Source organism: Heteronotia binoei, chromosome 2, assembly GCF_032191835.1.
Source record: "Heteronotia binoei isolate CCM8104 ecotype False Entrance Well chromosome 2, APGP_CSIRO_Hbin_v1, whole genome shotgun sequence".
NCBI classification, from domain to species: domain Eukaryota; kingdom Metazoa; phylum Chordata; class Lepidosauria; order Squamata; family Gekkonidae; genus Heteronotia; species Heteronotia binoei.
The window spans coordinates 97,071,911-97,090,687 of record NC_083224.1 but is presented as its reverse complement, the minus strand read 5'-3'; the positions used below and the strand labels follow the sequence as shown (position 1 = coordinate 97,090,687).

At 41.0% G+C, this 18,777-nt stretch overlaps 2 protein-coding genes across 5 annotated transcripts in view; one reads left to right on the top strand and one right to left on the bottom strand.

The window, feature by feature from the left end:
• ERI3 (ERI1 exoribonuclease family member 3) overlaps positions 1–18,777 on the top strand; it is a 790,890-nt gene that overhangs the window by 2,812 nt on the left and 769,301 nt on the right. The window lies entirely within an intron of this gene.
• The window catches only part of RNF220 (ring finger protein 220), a 537,115-nt gene that overhangs the window by 326,071 nt on the left and 192,267 nt on the right, over positions 1–18,777 (bottom strand). For 2 of the 4 annotated variants that reach the window (XM_060231695.1, XM_060231698.1), the window contains exon 3: positions 4,475–4,549. The exons of the other annotated variants lie outside the window; for them this stretch is intronic. In XM_060231695.1, coding sequence (XP_060087678.1) covers positions 4,475–4,549 — 75 coding nt within the window. The remainder of the gene's footprint in view (positions 1–4,474; positions 4,550–18,777) is intronic. 4 annotated transcript variants of the gene reach the window in all.

Sequence of the window (18,777 nt, the reverse complement as noted above, 5' to 3'; positions counted from 1 at the left end):
ACCTTTTGTTTCCAGCCTTGGAGAAAGGAGGTAAGCCACTGGAGGGCAGACCCCCGAATCCCCACGTCGGCAAGGTGGCGAAACAGTAGCTGATGGTCGACTGTGTCAAACGCAGCCAATGCATGTTGAATTATGAAACCCTGATCATATAACTGAAATCAAGAAAAAGAAATATGAGACTGATGAATTTAAGAATAAATTGATCATCTTAAACTCAAATTCTCAGCAGGAAATAGCCCTAGTGACAAATTGTAAACTGGCAAAAGAAATCTGGACCAACCTAATAAGCAAATGTGGGCAAAGTACTATTATTCAAAAGCAGTATCTGAAAAAAAGAATGTACTCCTCGAAAATGCAAGAAGGTTTGCACCTGGATAAATTGCTGTCTATAGCAGTGGATTTGGGAACTTCTGGAGAACAAATATCAGACCAAGAATTGAATGTTACAATATTATCGTCATTTCAAGAGAGTTGTGAAATCTTGCTTGTGGTCCTGGAATCCATAGAGCAGATTGATGTTTCTTACCTGAGAGATTTGAGTACAAAAACAAGTTTTGCTAATTTAGATAAAGGCATATATGCACTGAAGCTAAGGGATGAACGAGAACAGAGAGTTCGCCATTCAGATTCAGGTCCCTCTGTAAGTAACCGAGCTGCAGCATCTGGCTCATGGAAATGGTAAGGGCCAGGAGATTTAAAAACAAAGGGAGCTCCTTGAAAGGAATTCAGTTACATGGTTAATGTGCATGATTTAGATGCAGATCAAGCCTTTTTATTGGACTCAGGCTCTAGTTCTCACATATACAAATTTAGAGACTGGTTTGTTGATCTAGATCAGAACAAAAGGCAAATGCTATTCCAAGCAAATGGAGATTTGCTAAAGACTCAGAGAACTGGGAATGTCAAGATATCCATGTTAACTACTAATGGAGGGCTGATAGATATTGTTTTAAGAGCTTGCCTTTATTCAAAAGATGCAGAGCAAAATTTGATCTCAGTAACCAGATTAACAGACCAAGGAAACATTTTGCAATAGAGAACAGAGTGTGCATAGTTACTCACCCTAAGGAGAATGTTGCGATAAAGGCAAACAGGATTGGAAGTGGATATTATTTGAAGCCGATTGTTGAAGGGGAATATGCATATGAAGCCAAAGAGGCCATATGCCCACACTCCAGTTGTTTAATTGGATGGCATGTGCACCTTGGCCACTGGTCCATGGACTCTGTTAGAAAATTGCTGGACTCATGTGAAATAAAATATTCTGAATTTGATCAAGTATTGGAATGTTGTGATATCTGTATTAAAGGGAAAGGCACAGTGCCACATTATGGCAGAAAAAGTAAATCAACAATGAAAGTTCCTCAAGGTTATATAGTTTATTGGGGTCATTAAAGATGTCTACAAGAGGAAATAAGTATAATTCTTACCTTCCTTGAAGGGAAAACTCATTTTGTCTATGCATATCTGCTAAGATCTAAGAGTAAAGTTCTGGAGAAATTTAAAATTTATGTAGCTGGAGAGGAGGAGGAGGAGGAGATGATGATATTGGATTTATAACCCACCCTAGACTCTGAATCTCAGAGTGGTCACAATCACCTTTACCTTCCCCTCCCCCGCAACAGACACCCTGTGAGGTAGGTGGGGCAGAGAGAGCTCTTACAATGGCTGCCCTTTCAAGGACAATTCCTGCAAGAGCTATGGCTGACCCAAGTCCATTCCAGCAGGTGCAAGTGGAGGAATGGGGAATCAAACCCTGTTCTCGCAGATAAGAGTCCACGCACTTAAAGACTACACCAAGCTGGCTCTCTCAACAAATTTGGCAAAGCTGCAGATATGTTGGGTTTCTGATGCAATTTCATTTCCTGTTGTCATGAATTAATTAAGTGTTTGTATATGCATGCTGATGTTTAGCCAGTGAGTAGGTAGAGCCAATGAGAATGTCTGCACGTACTTCCCGCCAAGCCTAGGTGTCAATATGCATAGTGACCATTGAGGGAGAGCCCTAATAGGCTAATCCATATATTTGAGTGGTGGTCTAAGGGAAACCATTTGGTCAGTTTTATTGCCCTTTGTGTTAAGTCCTTAGATCTCCATGCAGTTGAAGTAAAGACTCGAGAGAGTCAAGATGTAGACTAGAAGCTAGATAGGATATTGAATCCTTCTTTGTTTTCTAGAAATCCCAGTCATACCTTTTCCTCATTAGTAAAGTAAACTACTTTGTTTCTTAAGCTAAACCATGTGCCTGGCTGTTATTCATGGTTCTCTCCACGTTACTCTGATAATCGTATATCTAAACCCCAACAGCAGAGACACAGTTTACAGAAAAAGGGTCTGAATCTTGTTATCATGAATTCCAGAGATTATTAAAGTGAGGAGGAATTCAACATATTACAGTGGGATACAGTCCATAGTAGAATGGTTCTGCAGAATGTTTGATCTGGACATTATTAAATATGATAAGACTTCTGCTCTAGCAAGCAAATCTGCCAGACCAGTGTTGGGGTGAAGGTTTAACCACAGCTGTGTACCTTCACAACAGAATCCCTTCTATAGGTACAAATAAATCCCCTTTTGAGCTTTGATATGCAAAGAAGCCAGCTCTTAAACACCTAAAGCTTATGCCCACATAACCGAGAAAAGGAGGGGAAAAGTTGAAGCTGGCATACTTGTGGGCTATGCTCAAGGTGGCAAAGGCTACAGAATTATGGATCCAAAAACTCTATTGTCTAAAGAATGCAATACTGTGTATACTGATGAGAGCACTGTTCCTCTAGCCATGTTTGAAGACAGTTAAACTTGTTTTAATTTGACCAAGAGTAAAGCATCAAAGCCAACAGCAAACATATTTCTGTGGAAAAGCTTTTACTCTGGCAAGATGCTCAGCGCTTTCCTCAGCAGTTCTCGAGGGCAGGTACAAAGGCTTTTGCCACTGTGACTTAGGGGAAGTTGAATCCACATTCATTCATTTTACTTTCTTTCTTTTCTTTCTTTCTTTAGACTTTTATCCCACCCTCTCTGCAAGTGGACTTAGGTGTTCCTGGTATATGCACATAATTCTTAGGTGTTCCTGGTATAAAGAGGCCTGTGTGAAATACACAGAGCCTATATTAAGGGCAAATTCTGGGCTGCTGGAATTAGAATGTCTTAATGTCATATTATCAGATGAAAACCAGCCCATTTCCAAAGCTGTTGCCAAATTCTGCGCTGCCTACTATAGCATCCAAAAGACTCGTTTTACTGCTTCTCAGTTTTAAGATGTTCCGTTTTAACTTGTGTCTTGATGTAACTCTTATACTGAACTTATTAAGACAATTGTCTATCCTAATACTTATTATAGCATAGATTTTATCTTTTGTGTTGGAGCTTTTAAATTCTTGTATTTTAATTGGTCTGTGACTGTAAATAAACTGTCTTTCTGTTATATTTCTGTGAGATACCACAAAGTCAGAGAAATGCAACAAGGACTGATTGGGATAAAGTTCTGTCCCTTTGAAGAGATGATTGCTAATATCCTGACCAAGCCACTCAGCAAGAAGTTTGAGAGACTGTGGGAAAAGCTGAACCTTCATTACTTAATTTCATAAGCTTGAGAAGGAGTGTTGGAGCTTGCTAGTTCTCTCCCTGAAGTCATGAAATATTCTTATCTGGATTTCTTTCAAAAAAGACTCTGGTTAGGAATTAGAACACCTGGATTGGTCCTTACATATTGGAGAGTGGAGTGATTTCAGATGCCAAATGATAATATATTGGTAATGAGACAAGAAAACTCTCTCTCAATTCAGTCCAGGAGGATGCATTGTCTTGAGTTTCATTATCAACTGCAGTTCTGGAGTCTCTCTTTCTAATTTCCCTGTGACATTTCTTTGTAAGAGTACTACTACTTACAGTGCACTTCCATTAGCAACTGAATGTTCTAGTTCTAATTTCAGACTTATGTCCATTTATTCTTTGCATTCTCCTGAATTGAACTGAGACCTCAGCTTCCTGTCTCATTACCTAAGCTGGTATCGCCACACTTACTACCCCTCAGTATATCACACCTAATCCAACCAAGCCTGCCATAGTCATTCACCTGTTATTGCCATTCAGCATCTGACATCACCTTTATAAAGTTTATGTCTCTGGAACCTTGTGTTACATTGTATGCCACAAATGGCCTGATCCAGCAAAGTAACACTTATGCCAGATCTGGCTCTCAAAACAAATGAGTTCGACACTTCTTCTTTACAGAGTTAAGACATAGGTTAGTGCAGTCAGAGAGGACTTATTTGTTTTTCTTGTTTATTTCTTTATTTCTTGTATTTCCCAGTAACCCTTCCCACACTAGATAAGTAAAGTTTTTCTTTTTAAAGCTAATACACACATGTTTCACTGCATTATTTACATTGCATATCTCTGCTACAGAAATCTTAACAGTTATAACTCCCCTCCCAACTACCCCACAACAGTAATAAAAAAATAAGACACTTACAGAGAGGGAAAGTTAGCGCCATGCGCTGGCTGGCCCCCGCAGACACCGGTGGCCCTCCTTGGCTGTCGCTTCTGTCTGGCAATCAATTGACAAGAAATTGAGATTATGAAATATGACAATGAGCATCACAACGGATGGCGATCAATCAATTGACTCCTACAACTGAGCAAGCGACATTTATCAGCAGAGATTTCCCATACTCAGCAAGTGCTCTGAGATTAAGCTCCCGAACTGCTTCTCAAAACTAGGACCATACAAACAAAGCACAAAAGGAACATTGTGAAGAAACTGTACTTCTTATACATTCCCCAACACCCCAAAGGGAATCATCCATCAGAAAATTTGGCTTGAAGATTAAGACCTGTTAAAAATATGTTCAACTACTGCATGCATGAAGCTGTGGACACCCTATTAAGGAAAACATATTCGATTGAGGCATCTCTTTTGGGTGGGCAACCCATTTCAGGTGCAAACAGCATGAGAGAGGAAATCCACTCCCAGTTCACACAAGCAACCTGTCCTAGTCTTTCTGAAAATAATGGGTCTTGTTACGTTTTAGATATAATCACCTTTAAACTATATAGACCTTGTTCACATGTTGCTTTTCTGCTTTTTATAGTGATTGAACTTTCTCCCTGAAAAGGTGAAAATTAGGGAACATAACATAACATTTGTTTGAAGAGAGAGACACCTTGATTTCCATGCACAGAATCTGGATGGAGGGGGGTGTTTTTGCATTTGTGTATGTGTGTGCATGCATGAGTGAATGAGTGAGTTTATTCTGGAAGTTATGACGACCCCTGTGACTGACCCCTACTGAGGGTCTGGAGGGTATTCAGAGAGGTGGCTGAATAAACCCCTTGCCCCTGCTTTTGGCTCCAAGGTGGTCTTCCATCCAAGTACTTGCCAGAGTCAACCCTGCTTAGCTTCTGAGATCTGATGAGATTGGGCTTGCCTGAGCTATTCAGGTCAGGGCTAGAATCTGGATTTTTCAATGGCGTAGAGTAACTAAAAATCTCATTTATCATTCAGCAAAATATTTCCAGTCCTAAACCTCTTGCTAAACCAAATTTATTGATAACTCACTGTGACAAATGCAAATATTCACTCTGATGTTTGGTTCCCAGATCTCATACCATTTTTTGAGTTCTATCTATTCCCAAATTCAGCCCCCCAAATGGTGCTGTTTTCCTTAGCAATATCACCAAAGAGAAAAAAAAAGTGAGGCAAGGGACCTGGAATACATTAAATGGTGCCACACGTGTTTGTCCCTACTTTGCCATACTAAGGTCAGGTTTGCATATACAGGAAAATGTGGCAAGAATGAGGGGGCAGAGAGTTGAGGTGCTGGAATGAACTGCATGACTTCAGACTACAGGTAAAGCTTGCTACCTTAGGATTCCTAATTGTATGGGAATGCGGCATATTAGTGTTATAAATAAATAATCACATTTCAGAATTTTTGGAATATTCAGTCATGTTAAGCACTCCCTACAAATGGAAAACCAGCACAGCAATTAAGGCTTTCTCCCTGATGTGCTAGTTTTCCATTTGCATGCAGGTTTTTTAAAAAAATTAAAAGGAAATGCCAAAATGGAATCTATCACACGCAGTCTGAAGTACTGCAGTCCACTAACACCTCAGGGCTCTGCTATTACCACCTTGTTCTTATGTATGGTTGAACAATTCCTAATTTAAGATGGAAGATTTTATTTTGATATTTTCTAACCTGTTCTTAAAACAGTCTCGTGGCGCAGAGTGGTAAGCTGCAGTATTGCAGTCCAAACTCTGCTCATGACCTGAGTTCGATCCTGGCGGAAGTTGCATTCAAGTAGCCAGCTCAAGGTTGACTCAGCCTTCCAGCCTTCCGAGGTCAGTAAAATGAGTACCCAGCTTGCTGGGGAAGGCAATGACAGACCACCCCGTAAAAAAAAGTCTGCCGTGAAAACGTTGTGAAAGCAACATCACCCCAGAGTCGGAAACTGGTGCTTACACAGGAGACTACCTTTACCTTTAACCTATTCTAAATGTGAAGGCAGATAATTAATTTGCAAGCAACCTCTTGCAAAGATTATCCTACATAATTAATTTGCAGAACAGTTCTCCTGCAGGGAGCTGGTTTTATCTACCAATTCAGCTCATGCAAAGATGACTTGTCAATACCATTAGGAAACTTATGTAGCACTTTATATGAAAAAACCCAATCAAAATAAAACCATAGAGAAGATAAGATTCAAAAATGGTAAGGAGGCTGAGGTCTGAATAGTATAACCTTCCAAAGATGCAAACACGGGAAATCTCTGTGCTCAGCAGTTGGCAGTAAAGAGCCAGTGTAGTAATGGAGTCTTTGCACTCTCTTTCTGTGGGAGAATCTAGGAAATAGGCACATTCCCAGAGATATGGAAAAGGCAAAAAAATGAATGCTGCCAAAGATTATGTGGAGTTTGCACCTCGGTTTTCTACTAGCTGACTTACAGAGCTGCAGACCATCAAGGCTCTAATCAGGGCCATCTACACCTACAGGTAACCAGGAAATCCTAGGATTCATCTACAAGAAGTTGTTCATGTGGCATGAGAGATCCTGTGCCTGCACTGTCTGTTGCATAACAAATAGAGGCCCTCCTACTTCCTGTTCCCTGCAACTGTTAAAACCTCACAAACCACCAGGTCCCAGTTGGGTGCATGAGAACCGTTTCCTGCAGGTTGTCCAAGGACAATGAATTACACCTTGTCAGAGCTCTGGGCATGAACAGATGGAACAAACTCAAGATTACGGCTAGCCTCTCTAAGAGCCCCGCCAGATGTATCTCCCACACTCTTGGGGTCTACAACCTGATCAGTGAGGGGTTAAATGGCTGTTAATCAGACATTTTTCAGGGAGCTTTGAAAACTCATCCAAATATTATAAAAAATGTCTTTAATCATCTAATAGCCCAAACAGGGTGGGTGATGGATGAGCCGATCTCCTCTGCCTGAACAGATGAGCCTTGGGATGTGGGCTTACAAGGGGGGGGGGGGGGTGATGACACTTTTCCTTCCTCCCTTCCCCCCTTGGAGCAGTTAGAAATATGAGGTCACCCAGCAAGAGATGATAACACATTAAGGGCTCTTGAGAGATTAGCCTGTCAGCCTCGTTAGGAACGGGCGATTGGGGGCTGACTGCATAATTAGAGGCTGGAGAAGCCATAATTCACAGCAGTTTAGACAGCGCAAAGGGGCCAACATCTGCAACAGTTATCTGCTTCAAAAAGTCACCTCATAAGAAGCATGACATGCACTTCCACACTGTGGCCTGAAAGTCAGTGAAGTCCTCCTCACTCAGTACAGAATGTACACTTCACTCAAATCCCTTTATGTAATACACTATACTCTGTACTTGCAGCTAGCCTTATAATTGTTACCAAAGATCTACCTCTTTCTTATCAAAAGGAAAACGAGGAATGGAACAGGGAGGGTATACGACAATTGTCCAAATAATTAGTCAGGAATAGGCAAGGCACATCAATTTCCAATCCCAAAGTAGCCAAGACCTACTAGAACATTATGCTGGGTATCTAGAAATAATCCAGTGGATCTGGGTTATTTCTGAAGCAGGGTTCTTCATCCATAATATTGTGATGAAGGGCATTTCTGAACCTTGCATGGATAATTTTGGATTTTGGCAACATTTCTGCTATTCATCAATTCATCAGTCACATTAACTGGTTTTCCTGGTTTAGCAGAAAAGTAAACTGTGTCTTCAAGTTCTAGCTTTGTCTACCCCAAAACTTCAGTACTCTAAACATTTGAATTCCTAGACCGCACTTTAAATATGGAGATACATGCAAAGTACAGCAGTCCTATTTATTCCACTGTATTTCAAACATTTATATCCTGTACTCTCAAGTCAATTTGGTTTCAGAAGCAAGCACTGAGTCAATGTCATAGCAAAAAGTTGCTCTTCTTCAAAGATCAGTCTCAGAAAACCTTGCTCAAGCATGCTGTACTTATTTGGGGAAATGTGGTTTTATTATACTTATTAAAAGCTTAAAAACATCTCAGTGTGATGCTTTAACATTAACCTTTAAGCACAGAAGAATCCACAAAAAATAAGGTCCTATGAGCTATTTCATAACCTTGTGCTGATGTTCCATCTTGTGCAGTAAAAAGAGCTTTTCTCTGTCTTCCTCCTAATTTTACTATTGTGCATCAGAAAAGATTTGGGAAGTAATCAAAATAATAGAGCAGCTTGAAGAAACAAGAGTGAATCCATTTGTGAGAAGATGTACTTTGTAAAGTTGTGCCATGGCAAGAGACAATTCAATCAAATTTTGAAAAATGACTAACCATGATGCCCACCCCAGGAGACAAGTAGTTACTTTCAGTCGAGCAGTATAAGCAACTCACAACTGCATACTTGCATATGATATCAGTTCACACAATTCTCGGTCTCTTTCAGTTGTCACCATAGTGCAATTCATAGTGCAAGACAAACTGGGGTGAACTCCATAAGCCCTATGCTTAAGGTGGGAGGGGATGCTTCTGTGAAGAAGTTACCAATCTCCTGAGTAGCTTCCTTTAAGCCTCAAACCACCACTGATGATTATCCGGATTGTGGGTCATGCAGAGACATCAGGAGGTGCCTAGGGAATGGAAGGCTTGGGAAGATGAAGATGGGGAAGGAGGAGCTTCTCCCAGATTCTGCTTCCTCTTAGGGACAATCCATATTCCAGACCATGGCCTTCTGTGCACATCCACATACCCACCCCAGTGTTGAGGTGAAGATAAAATTGCTCTGAGCAACTTGGAATGAATATGTGAAACATACACAAAGATCTTGGACTATTTCTATGACTAGCATTACTTCTACAACTATGAATAGCAGAACAGGAGCAAAAAAAACGTGTACACCAGAGCTACTCAGATGTGTAAGCGAAGACAGTTCATCTCTTGATTGCATACTAGAAGATACACAACTGGCTAAAAGCAATAGATGACCCATTTTTCATGAATCCTTTTCATGATGCTGTTTGAACCTCATTCTCTAATTACAATTGTTATGGTTCAGATATACGATTAGCAGAGTAACGTGGAGAGAACCACAAAATAACAGCCAGGCACGCGGTTTAGCTTAAGAAACAAAGTAGTTTACTTTACTAATGAGGAAAGGGATGACTGGGATTTCTAGAAAACAAAGAAAGGATTCAATATCCTATCTAGCTTCTAAACTACATCTTGACTCTCTTGAGTCTTAACTTCAACTGCATGGAGATCTAAGGACTTAACACAAAGGGCAATAAAACTGACCAAATGGTTTCCCTTAGACCTCTCTCTCTCTCTCTCTCTCTCTCTCTCTCTCTCTCGGCTTGGCTTCGCGAACGAAGATTTAAGAAGGGTGCAATAGTCCACGTCTGCTGCAGGCTCGCTGGTGGCTGACAAGACCAATGCGGGACAGGCAGGTCCGGCCACAGTGGCTGCAGGGAAAAGTCTGATTTAGGGTTGGTGCTGTAGCAGTGCGATTCTTCCTCAATCTCCTTTTGTCCTCAAGACCAGCTATGCGTGCGTTCTCAAAAGAAGAAACAGCCTGGTGAATGGTGTGCCTCCATGCTTTGCGATCTGAGGCTAGGTCAGACCACTGGTGATGGTTGATGCGACAGGTGCCAAGGAATTTCTTCAAGGAGTCCTTGTACCTCTTCTTTGGTGCCCCTCTATTTCGATGGCCGGTGGAAAGTTCGCCATACAGGGCAATCTTGGGAAGGCGGTGGTTTTCCATCCTAGAAATATGCCCTGCCCAGCGCAGCTGCGTCTTCAACAGCAGTGCCTCGATGCTGGTAACCTCCGCCCGCTTGAGAACTTCAGTGTTGGTCACAAAGTCACTCCAGTGGATGTTGAGGATGGTGCGAAGGCAGCGCTGATGAAAGCGCTCAAGGAGTCGCAGGTGATGACGGTATAAAACCCACGATTCGGAGCCGTAGATGAGGGTTGTCATCACAACCACTTTGTAAACATTGATCTTTGTGCCTTTTTTCAGATGCTTGTTGCTCCACACTCTTTTGTGCAGTCGGCCAAAGGCACGGTTTGCCTTTGCCAGCCTGTTGTCAATCTCCTTGTCGATCTTAGCATCTGAGGAGATGATGCACTCCAGGTAGCTGAACTGCTGGACTGTCTTCAGAATTGATTCACCCACAGTGATGCAGGGAGGGTGATAATCTTCCTGGGGTGCAGGCTTAGACCACCACCCAAATATATGGATTAGCCTATTAGGGCTCTCCCTCAATGGTCACTATGCATATTGACACCTAGGCTTGGCGGGAAGTATGTGCAGACATTCTCATTGGCTCTACCTACTCACTGGCTAAACATCAGCATGCATATACAAACACTTAATTAACTCATGACAACAGGAAGTGAAATTGCATCAAAAACCCAACAATATGCAAAAAGCAACTTCTTATTGTCTAGCCAAACTACCAATTGTTAATCTTGTCTCATTCCCAAGTATCTACACATTAATTTATTGGTTAATTTACAAGACCAAGCAAAACCAAGAAATCATGGATATGAATAAAGCTGCTATTATGTTTTAGGTACTGGTATTTTGTGTTACCAGTTGATTGTCGAAGATCTCAATACTGCTTAGGAGGAATCAAAGGTTCCACTAAAAAGATGACCTTGTGGATTCTATTGTTCGAGCCGGATTGTGAATACTAGGGGGAAAGTGACCTTTTCCAAATGTCACATGCCATTGGATTTTATATCAAACATGGACAGCATACTATGGGTATGCAAATACTTCTGCCAATAAAAAGCGTGTGTGAGCATGTACATGAAATGGTAAATATGTGCATGCATGTGATGATAATGAATGAAAATCAGACTGCTTTTAACTTTAGAAGGGGTAACTTGTCTCAAATGAGAGGGATTATGAAGAAGAAACGAAAAGGAAAGGGAGGGAGGGAGGGTCAAATCCCTTTGGGAAGCATAGAGACTATTTAAAACAACAGTCCTAGAAGCTCCGATGAAATGTATATCACAGGTTAGGAAAGGTAAAAATAGGTATATAAGAAAAGGTCTGCATGGTCAATGAACAAAGTAATGGTAGCAGTAAAAGGTAAGAGAGATTCCTTTAAGTGGTGGAAGTCTAGTTGGAGTGAGGTAAATAAAAAGCAGCACAGGCTCTGGCAAATAAAATGCAAGATGATGATCAAACAGGCAAAAAGGCACTCAGACACATATGGCAAAAAACATACAGACCAACAATAGAAATTTATTCAAACACATTAGTGTCAGGAACCAGCTATGGAGGCAGTGGGGCCATTGGATGACCAAAGGTAAACAGCGAAGTGGCTAAGTTTGTGGATAACACTAAATTATTCAGGGTGTTGAGAACCAGAGAAGATCATGAGGCATTCCAAAGGGATCTGTCGAGGCTGGGCAAGTAGGCATCAATGTGGCAAATGAGGTTCAACATGCCCAAGTGCAAAGTAATGCACATTGGGGCAAAAAATCCTAACTATAAATACAAGTTGACGGGGTGTGAACTTGCGGAGACTGACCAAGAGAGAGATCTTGGAGTCATGGTAGATAACCCATGGAAAATATTGAGACAGTGTGTGACTGCAATAAAAAAAGGCCAACGCTATGCTGGGAATTATTAGGAAGGGAATTGAAAACAAATCAGCCAGTATCATAATGCCCCTCTATAAATCAATGGTGCGGCCTCATTTGGAGTACTGTGTACAATTCTGGTCACCATATCTCAAAAAATATATTATAGCATTGGAAAAAGTCCAAAAAAGGGCAACTAGAATGATTAAAGGGTTGGAACACTTTCCCTATGAAGAAAGGTTAAAATGCTTGGAGAAGCGTCGACTGAGGGGGTGACATGATACAGGTTTACAAGATTATGCATGGGATAGAGAAGGTAGAGAAAGAAATACTTTTCTCCCTTTCTCACAATACAAGAACTCATACAATGAAATTGCTGAGCAGTTGGGTTAGAACGCATAAAAGGAAGTACTTCTTCACCCAAAGGGTGATTAACACATGGAATTCACTGCCACAGGAAGTGGTGGCAGCTACAAGCATAGACAGCTTCAAGAGAGGATAAACATATGGAGCGGAGGTCCATCAGTGGCTATTATCCACAGCGTATAGTTGGAACTCTCTGCCTAGGGCAGTGATGCTCTGTATTCTTGGTGCTTGGTAGGGCAACAATTGGGAGGGCTTCTAGTGTCCTGGCCCCACTGATGGACCTCGTGATGACACCTGGTTTTTTTGGCCACTGTGTGACACAGAGTGTTGGACTGGATGGGCCATTGGCCTGATCCAACATGGCTTCTCTTATGTTCCTAAAAGGATTACTAAAGGATGATAGGGAAATGACAGAGAAGTTGAATGCTTTTTTGCCTCTGTCTTCACAGTGAAAGGATGGGAGGTGCTTGCCCACTTCAGAACCACCTATTTCAGAAGGGGTGTCAAAAGACCTGAATTGGATTGAGATGACAGAGGAGGTTCGATGACTGATGAACAAATTAAAAACTGACAGATCACCAGACCCAGATGGCATACATGCAAGAATTCTGAAAGAACTCAAATGTGAACTTGTGGATCTCCTGACAAAGCATGCCATTTATAACTTAATTCTGCTTCCATTTCCAAGGACTAGAAGGCAGCTAATGTAACCCACATCTTCAAAAAAGGCTCCTGAGGAGATCTGGGAAATTACAGGCCGATCAGTCTAACATCGATATCAGGTAAGTTGGTGGAATCTGTTACTAAAGACAGAATTAGTAGGCACACTGAACAAAAGATATTGAAGAAGAATAAGCTTGGATTCTATAATGGAAGATCTTGTCTTGTTAACCTTTTAGAATTCTTTGAGGGGACAAACAAACATGTGAACCCAGATGATTTTGTTTACCTAGACTTCCAGAAAGCTTGTGATCAAGTTCCTCATTAAAGGCTCCTAAGTAAATTCAGAAGTCATGGGATAAGAAGACAAGTCCTCTTGTGGATTAAAAACCGTTTAATTAAAAGGAAACAGTGAGTATAAATGGGCAGTTTTCACAGTGGAAGGTGGTAAGCAAGTGGGGTGCCACAGGGCTTGGTACTGGGGCTTTTTAACTTGTTCATTAATGATTTGGTGTTGGGAGTAAGCAGTGAAGTGGATACACTTGTGCATGACACTACGTTCAGAGTGGTGAGAATCAGGAAGGACTATGAGGTGCTCCAGAGGGATCTGTTGAGGTAGGGCAAATGAGGTTCAATGTGAAATGTGGTAAGCAAGCGGGGAGCCACAGGGCTTGGCATTGGGGCAAATAAGATTCAACATGGAAGTTAATGAAGCAAATGAGGTTCAGTGTGGGTTAGCACAATGCAATAAACATTGGAGTAAAAAATCCTAATTGAAAATATATGTTGATGGGGTCCAAAATGGTGGTAACTGACCAGCAGAGAGAACTTGGAATTGTGGTAGAAAACTCACTGAAAATGCTGACTCACTGCAGAATAGCAATAAAAAATGAAAATGCTAAGCTGGAAGGTATAACTGAAGGTGACTGAAAACAAATCAGCCAGTATTGTAATGCCCCTGCATAAATCTATGGTGCAGCCTTATTTGGAATACTGTGTACAGTTCTGGTCACCACACCCCAAAAAAGATATTACAGCATTGGAAAAAGTGCAGAAAAGGGCAACTAGAATGATTAAAGGGCTGGAACAACTTCTCTATGAACAAAGGTTTAAATCATCAGGACTCTTTATCTTGGAGAAATGACAATTGAGGGGTGACATGAAAGAAGTTCACAAAATTATGCAAGGGATATAGAATGCAGAAAAAGAAGTCCCTTTTTTCTCCCTTCCTCACAATGCAAGAACTTGTGGTGTAGGCAATAAGCTTAGAACAGATAAAAGGAAGTATTTCTCTACCCAGAGAAATTAACACATGGAATTCACTGCCACAAGAAGTGGTGGCAGCTACAGTTACAGACAGGTTCATGAGGGGATTTGATAAACATATGAAGCAGAGGCCTACCAGTGGCCATTAGCCACAAGGTATAGCTGGAACCCTAAGTCCGGGGCAGTGCTGTTTTGTATTCGTAATGCTTGGGGGGGGCAGCAATGGGAGGGTTTTTGAAGTTCTGGCCCCACTGGCTACTTTAATGGTACCTGGGTTTTGGCTACTGTGTGACACAACTGGATGGGCCATTGGCCTGATCCAACATGGCTTCTCTTATGTTCTTATGCCTTACATGGTAAACCAAAGGAAAACTGAAATGGGTAAATATGACTTAAATGCATATTGTTCTGACAAGGGCTCTTTTGTGTAGGTTATCTAAATGATAAAATAGTGCTAAAAGTATTTCCATAACTAGTCATGATAGTTCTGAATTGAAAAAATATATATATCTATAATGCTATTAGACTGCTATTAGACTAGATCCAAATAGGCAGCCGTGTTGGTCTGAAGTAGTAAAACAAAATAGGAGTCAATTGCACCTTTAAGACCAACCGAATAAAACTAAGTTGGTTTTAAAGATGCAATTGACTCTTATTTTGTTCTACTGCTAATAGACTATAACTTATGGCAAATGTTCCTGGAAAGGCCAGCAAACACTGCACAGGTGTTTGCTATCTGGAATTTCTTTCTTCATCAATATATATTTATGGGCCAGTAAAATATGTGCAGAGGATATGCATTCCTGAAGATTACACACTATTTATCTGAACTGGATAATAGCTGAAGGACATATTCCTTGGTTCACATGACAGTCAACAAGGACCTAGAAATTACAGAAGACCAACACTCACAATCATATTTAGAGATCCAGTGTGGTGTATAGTGGTTATAATGCTGGAGGAAGATCTAGGAGACCCAGATTTGAATCCTTACTCAGCCATGGAAACTTACTGACCTTGGCCCACTCACACTATCTCAACCTAACCTACCTCACAGGGTTGTTCTGAGAATAAAATGGAGTATAGGAGAATGATGTGAGAATGATTGGGTCTTCACTGGAGAGAAAGGCAGAGTGAAAATGAAGTAATAAATCCCCTTGAGAATAAGTAGCATGACAAGCAGAAGAACCAAACAATCTTGGACTTATGCCTGGTCCTCCTAGTCTGACACAATTGCCCCAATGGAATAACAATGATGGGAAACAATCATGGGGACAGAGTGAAGAAGCAACAAACTGTTTATTCACTTTCTATTCCTAGACAGAGTGGCTTGACTCCCTGTCCTGCAGTGCTATGTCTACGACATGAATCTGTTAAATTATCTGTCCTCTTGCCTAAGAATAAAAGAATAGCACTGTCATGTCTCCTCTTGTTCTGTTGACTTAATCTCCAATATCCATTTTTCTAATTTTGATAAGTAACTGAAATATTTTGGTTTAAAAAACTTCTAATTCATTAGGTTATTCTTTATACTGGAATGTGAATGCATTTATCTTAAGACAGTGGGTTTGGAAAGATGGCTGGGGTTTTTTCCCCCCACTCCCCTTTGTTTTAAGGTCTGTAGAAGCCCAGGTACTTCTTATTGCTTAATCACCCTGATCACAAAAGGATACCTGGGTACATGTAGGTAGTTAAGGGTAACGAAAGAGATTAAATTCTGACCTTGGAGCAAGAGGGCCTAGAATCAGAAAAAGAGCCTGCGAGTTCTTTAACAGATGAGGAGGAAACATTTTTTTTAATGCCCTGGGTAACCCCCTAGCACTAATGCCATTTACTTCCTTGGTCTGCCTGCAGGTGGTACACTTTCCAGCACTTAATCACAAATCTACCACACAAACTGTGGCCATTTTTGATGCTTCACAAACAGAAGCAACCTATTGAAACTACACTTGGCAAAATGTAGGACATACCATTTTATAGCTCCTTTCTAGGGATCTGACAAATATGAAGGGCAATACAAATGAACACACATGAACACATGAAACTGACTTATACTGAATCAGACCTTTGGTCCATTAAGGTCAGAATTATCTACTCAGACCAGCAATGGCTCTCCAGAGTCTCAGTCAGGTCTTTCACATCACCTGCTACCTGATCCTTTAACGTGAGATGCTGAAGATTGAACCTAGGGCCTTCTGCATACCTAGTAGATACTCTACCACTGAGTCACAGCCCCTCCACATATGTTTAGAATTAAGAAGAAAGTACAACTCTGTGCAACAAATGATAGTGCAAGAGAATTTATAATGCCTGAGAGGAGTTATGAAGGGCAGTAGAGAAGAACTAGAGCAAATTCACACATGGTTGGCTGTGCATGACTATTATTTGTCCTACTGACCAAGGACTGCGATCTCATGTTCAGGCAGCACACTAAGCCTCTTCTGTGAATGATACACACTGGATGGATATACAGGGTTTTTAAAATTCACTTTCTTGTTCTATCTAACATCAGCTAGTACTGAAAGCAGCTTACCAAGCCAGAATGACCATTTGTATGACTTGCTTTAGCAACTCTTCAAGACCAGTCCAAATTATTTTGACCCCCAAGCAAGATTTACTCATCACCTCCTCAGCCTGCAGCACTTCTGGCCAAGTTACAGCTTAAACCTAGCCAGTAGTAGCATGGACAGCTGACAGCTACAAGATGCTGACAGCTACAAGCCTGACAATCCCCTGCAATGCATTGGTACCCTTTTCCTTGTCATTGCCCCCAAACAGTTGAGAAATTTGGTTTCAGCTCTTATGGTCATCTTAGCTCCTCTGGCACAATGCACTTTTCATATAATACCATTATAGGAAGCCATAAATTGTCTAATACTGTTTTCAGGCATAACAGCCACAGAACTAGAACCATATATGTATGTATGATGTGTAGTCTTCAGACTACACCTTTTGGACTCTTTTGGTATTTTGTGTGTGCATGCACATCATGAATGTGTGCACATTCACCTGAAAATCATGGTGATCTCTGGTGACTGACCCCTACATGGGCTTGGAGGATATTCAGAGAAGTGGCTGAATACAGCCTGCCCGTTTCCCAACTGCTGGTGTTCCAAGGAGGTCTCCCATCAAAGTACTTGCCAGAGGCATCCCTGCTTCACTTCTGAGATCTGATGAGATCAGGCTTGCTAAGGCTATCCAAGTCAGAGCTACTGTGGCTTCATCTTGATGTGGCACTCAACCAAGCCCCATATTTGGAAAGGAGAGAGTGAGGTAACTCTATAGTGACTAAAAGATCTCTAAGGAGACAAAAAACATACGTATCTCTTCTCATATGTGCAGTTTTCATCTCCGGAAGAGGATTCTCTAGTCAGGAAGTCGCGGCCCTGATTACTTTGTCTTCCCCATTTAAGAACATCCCTAACTGCTCCTTGGATGGCTCAATTAGCAAAGTGAATATATTATATAAAGTCTAAAAGATTAAACTATCACAGGCAGCCCATAATTTCATGAAGAAGTCAGGGGAGCATATCCCTCTTATTAACTCTATAACAAATGTGATGAAAATGTTCAAATAGAATGTTAATGCAATGTTACGTGTAATTTTCCCAGGCGATCTCCTGCTGAAATATTTCTTTATTAATAGTAATTGAGGGTATAAATTATGAATGAGGCGATTTTCTCCTTTCACCGGGAAAGACGTCCTAATGGCAATAATTCTTTCTAATCATTTTTGGAGAGTGGGGAGAGGTGGAGCAAAAGGAAGATTTTTTAAAAATAAAGAAACCTTTCCAAGAAAACACAAAATGCAGAAAAAGAGCATATCGCTATGAAGAAAGAGCACTTTACATTCATGTTATATTGAATGTCTATGATCAGAAAGCGTTAGGAAGTGAATTGAGAGTTTGATGTGGCTGAGGAAGCCCATATTAAAATACCCACTGAGTGTTCTTGCTTCAGCATCGCATACACTAAAATACCCACTGAGCCTGGACTTTTGGGCCTACCCAATCTCACTTACATACTCCAAGGTGTCATGACTTCAGCTTGCAATGCATTCAGAATAGACCTGTGTTTCTTTCATTATTAATTACAATAATTACAAAAATGAGGTATTTTATAATTATCGTAATTCAAATGAAAATGAAACAAATTCCCCATCTAAAAAGCTTGTAACAACAAGAACTCCACAATTTTCTTCTGTGATTGCAGTCTCTGCATCTACTGGTTTCACTTTACAACGAAGACAACATTTTCCTAATAAGGGCATAAGGAGAGCATTCTGTTCCTCAGGGGGAGGAGAGGAGAGAGGTTCTGGGGTTTCTTGACTGGTTGCAAGCAGTGTTCCCTCTAAGCTGAGTTAGCATGAGCTAGCTCACAGATTTTTAGCCTCCAGCTCACACATTTCTGTCTTAGCTCAGGAA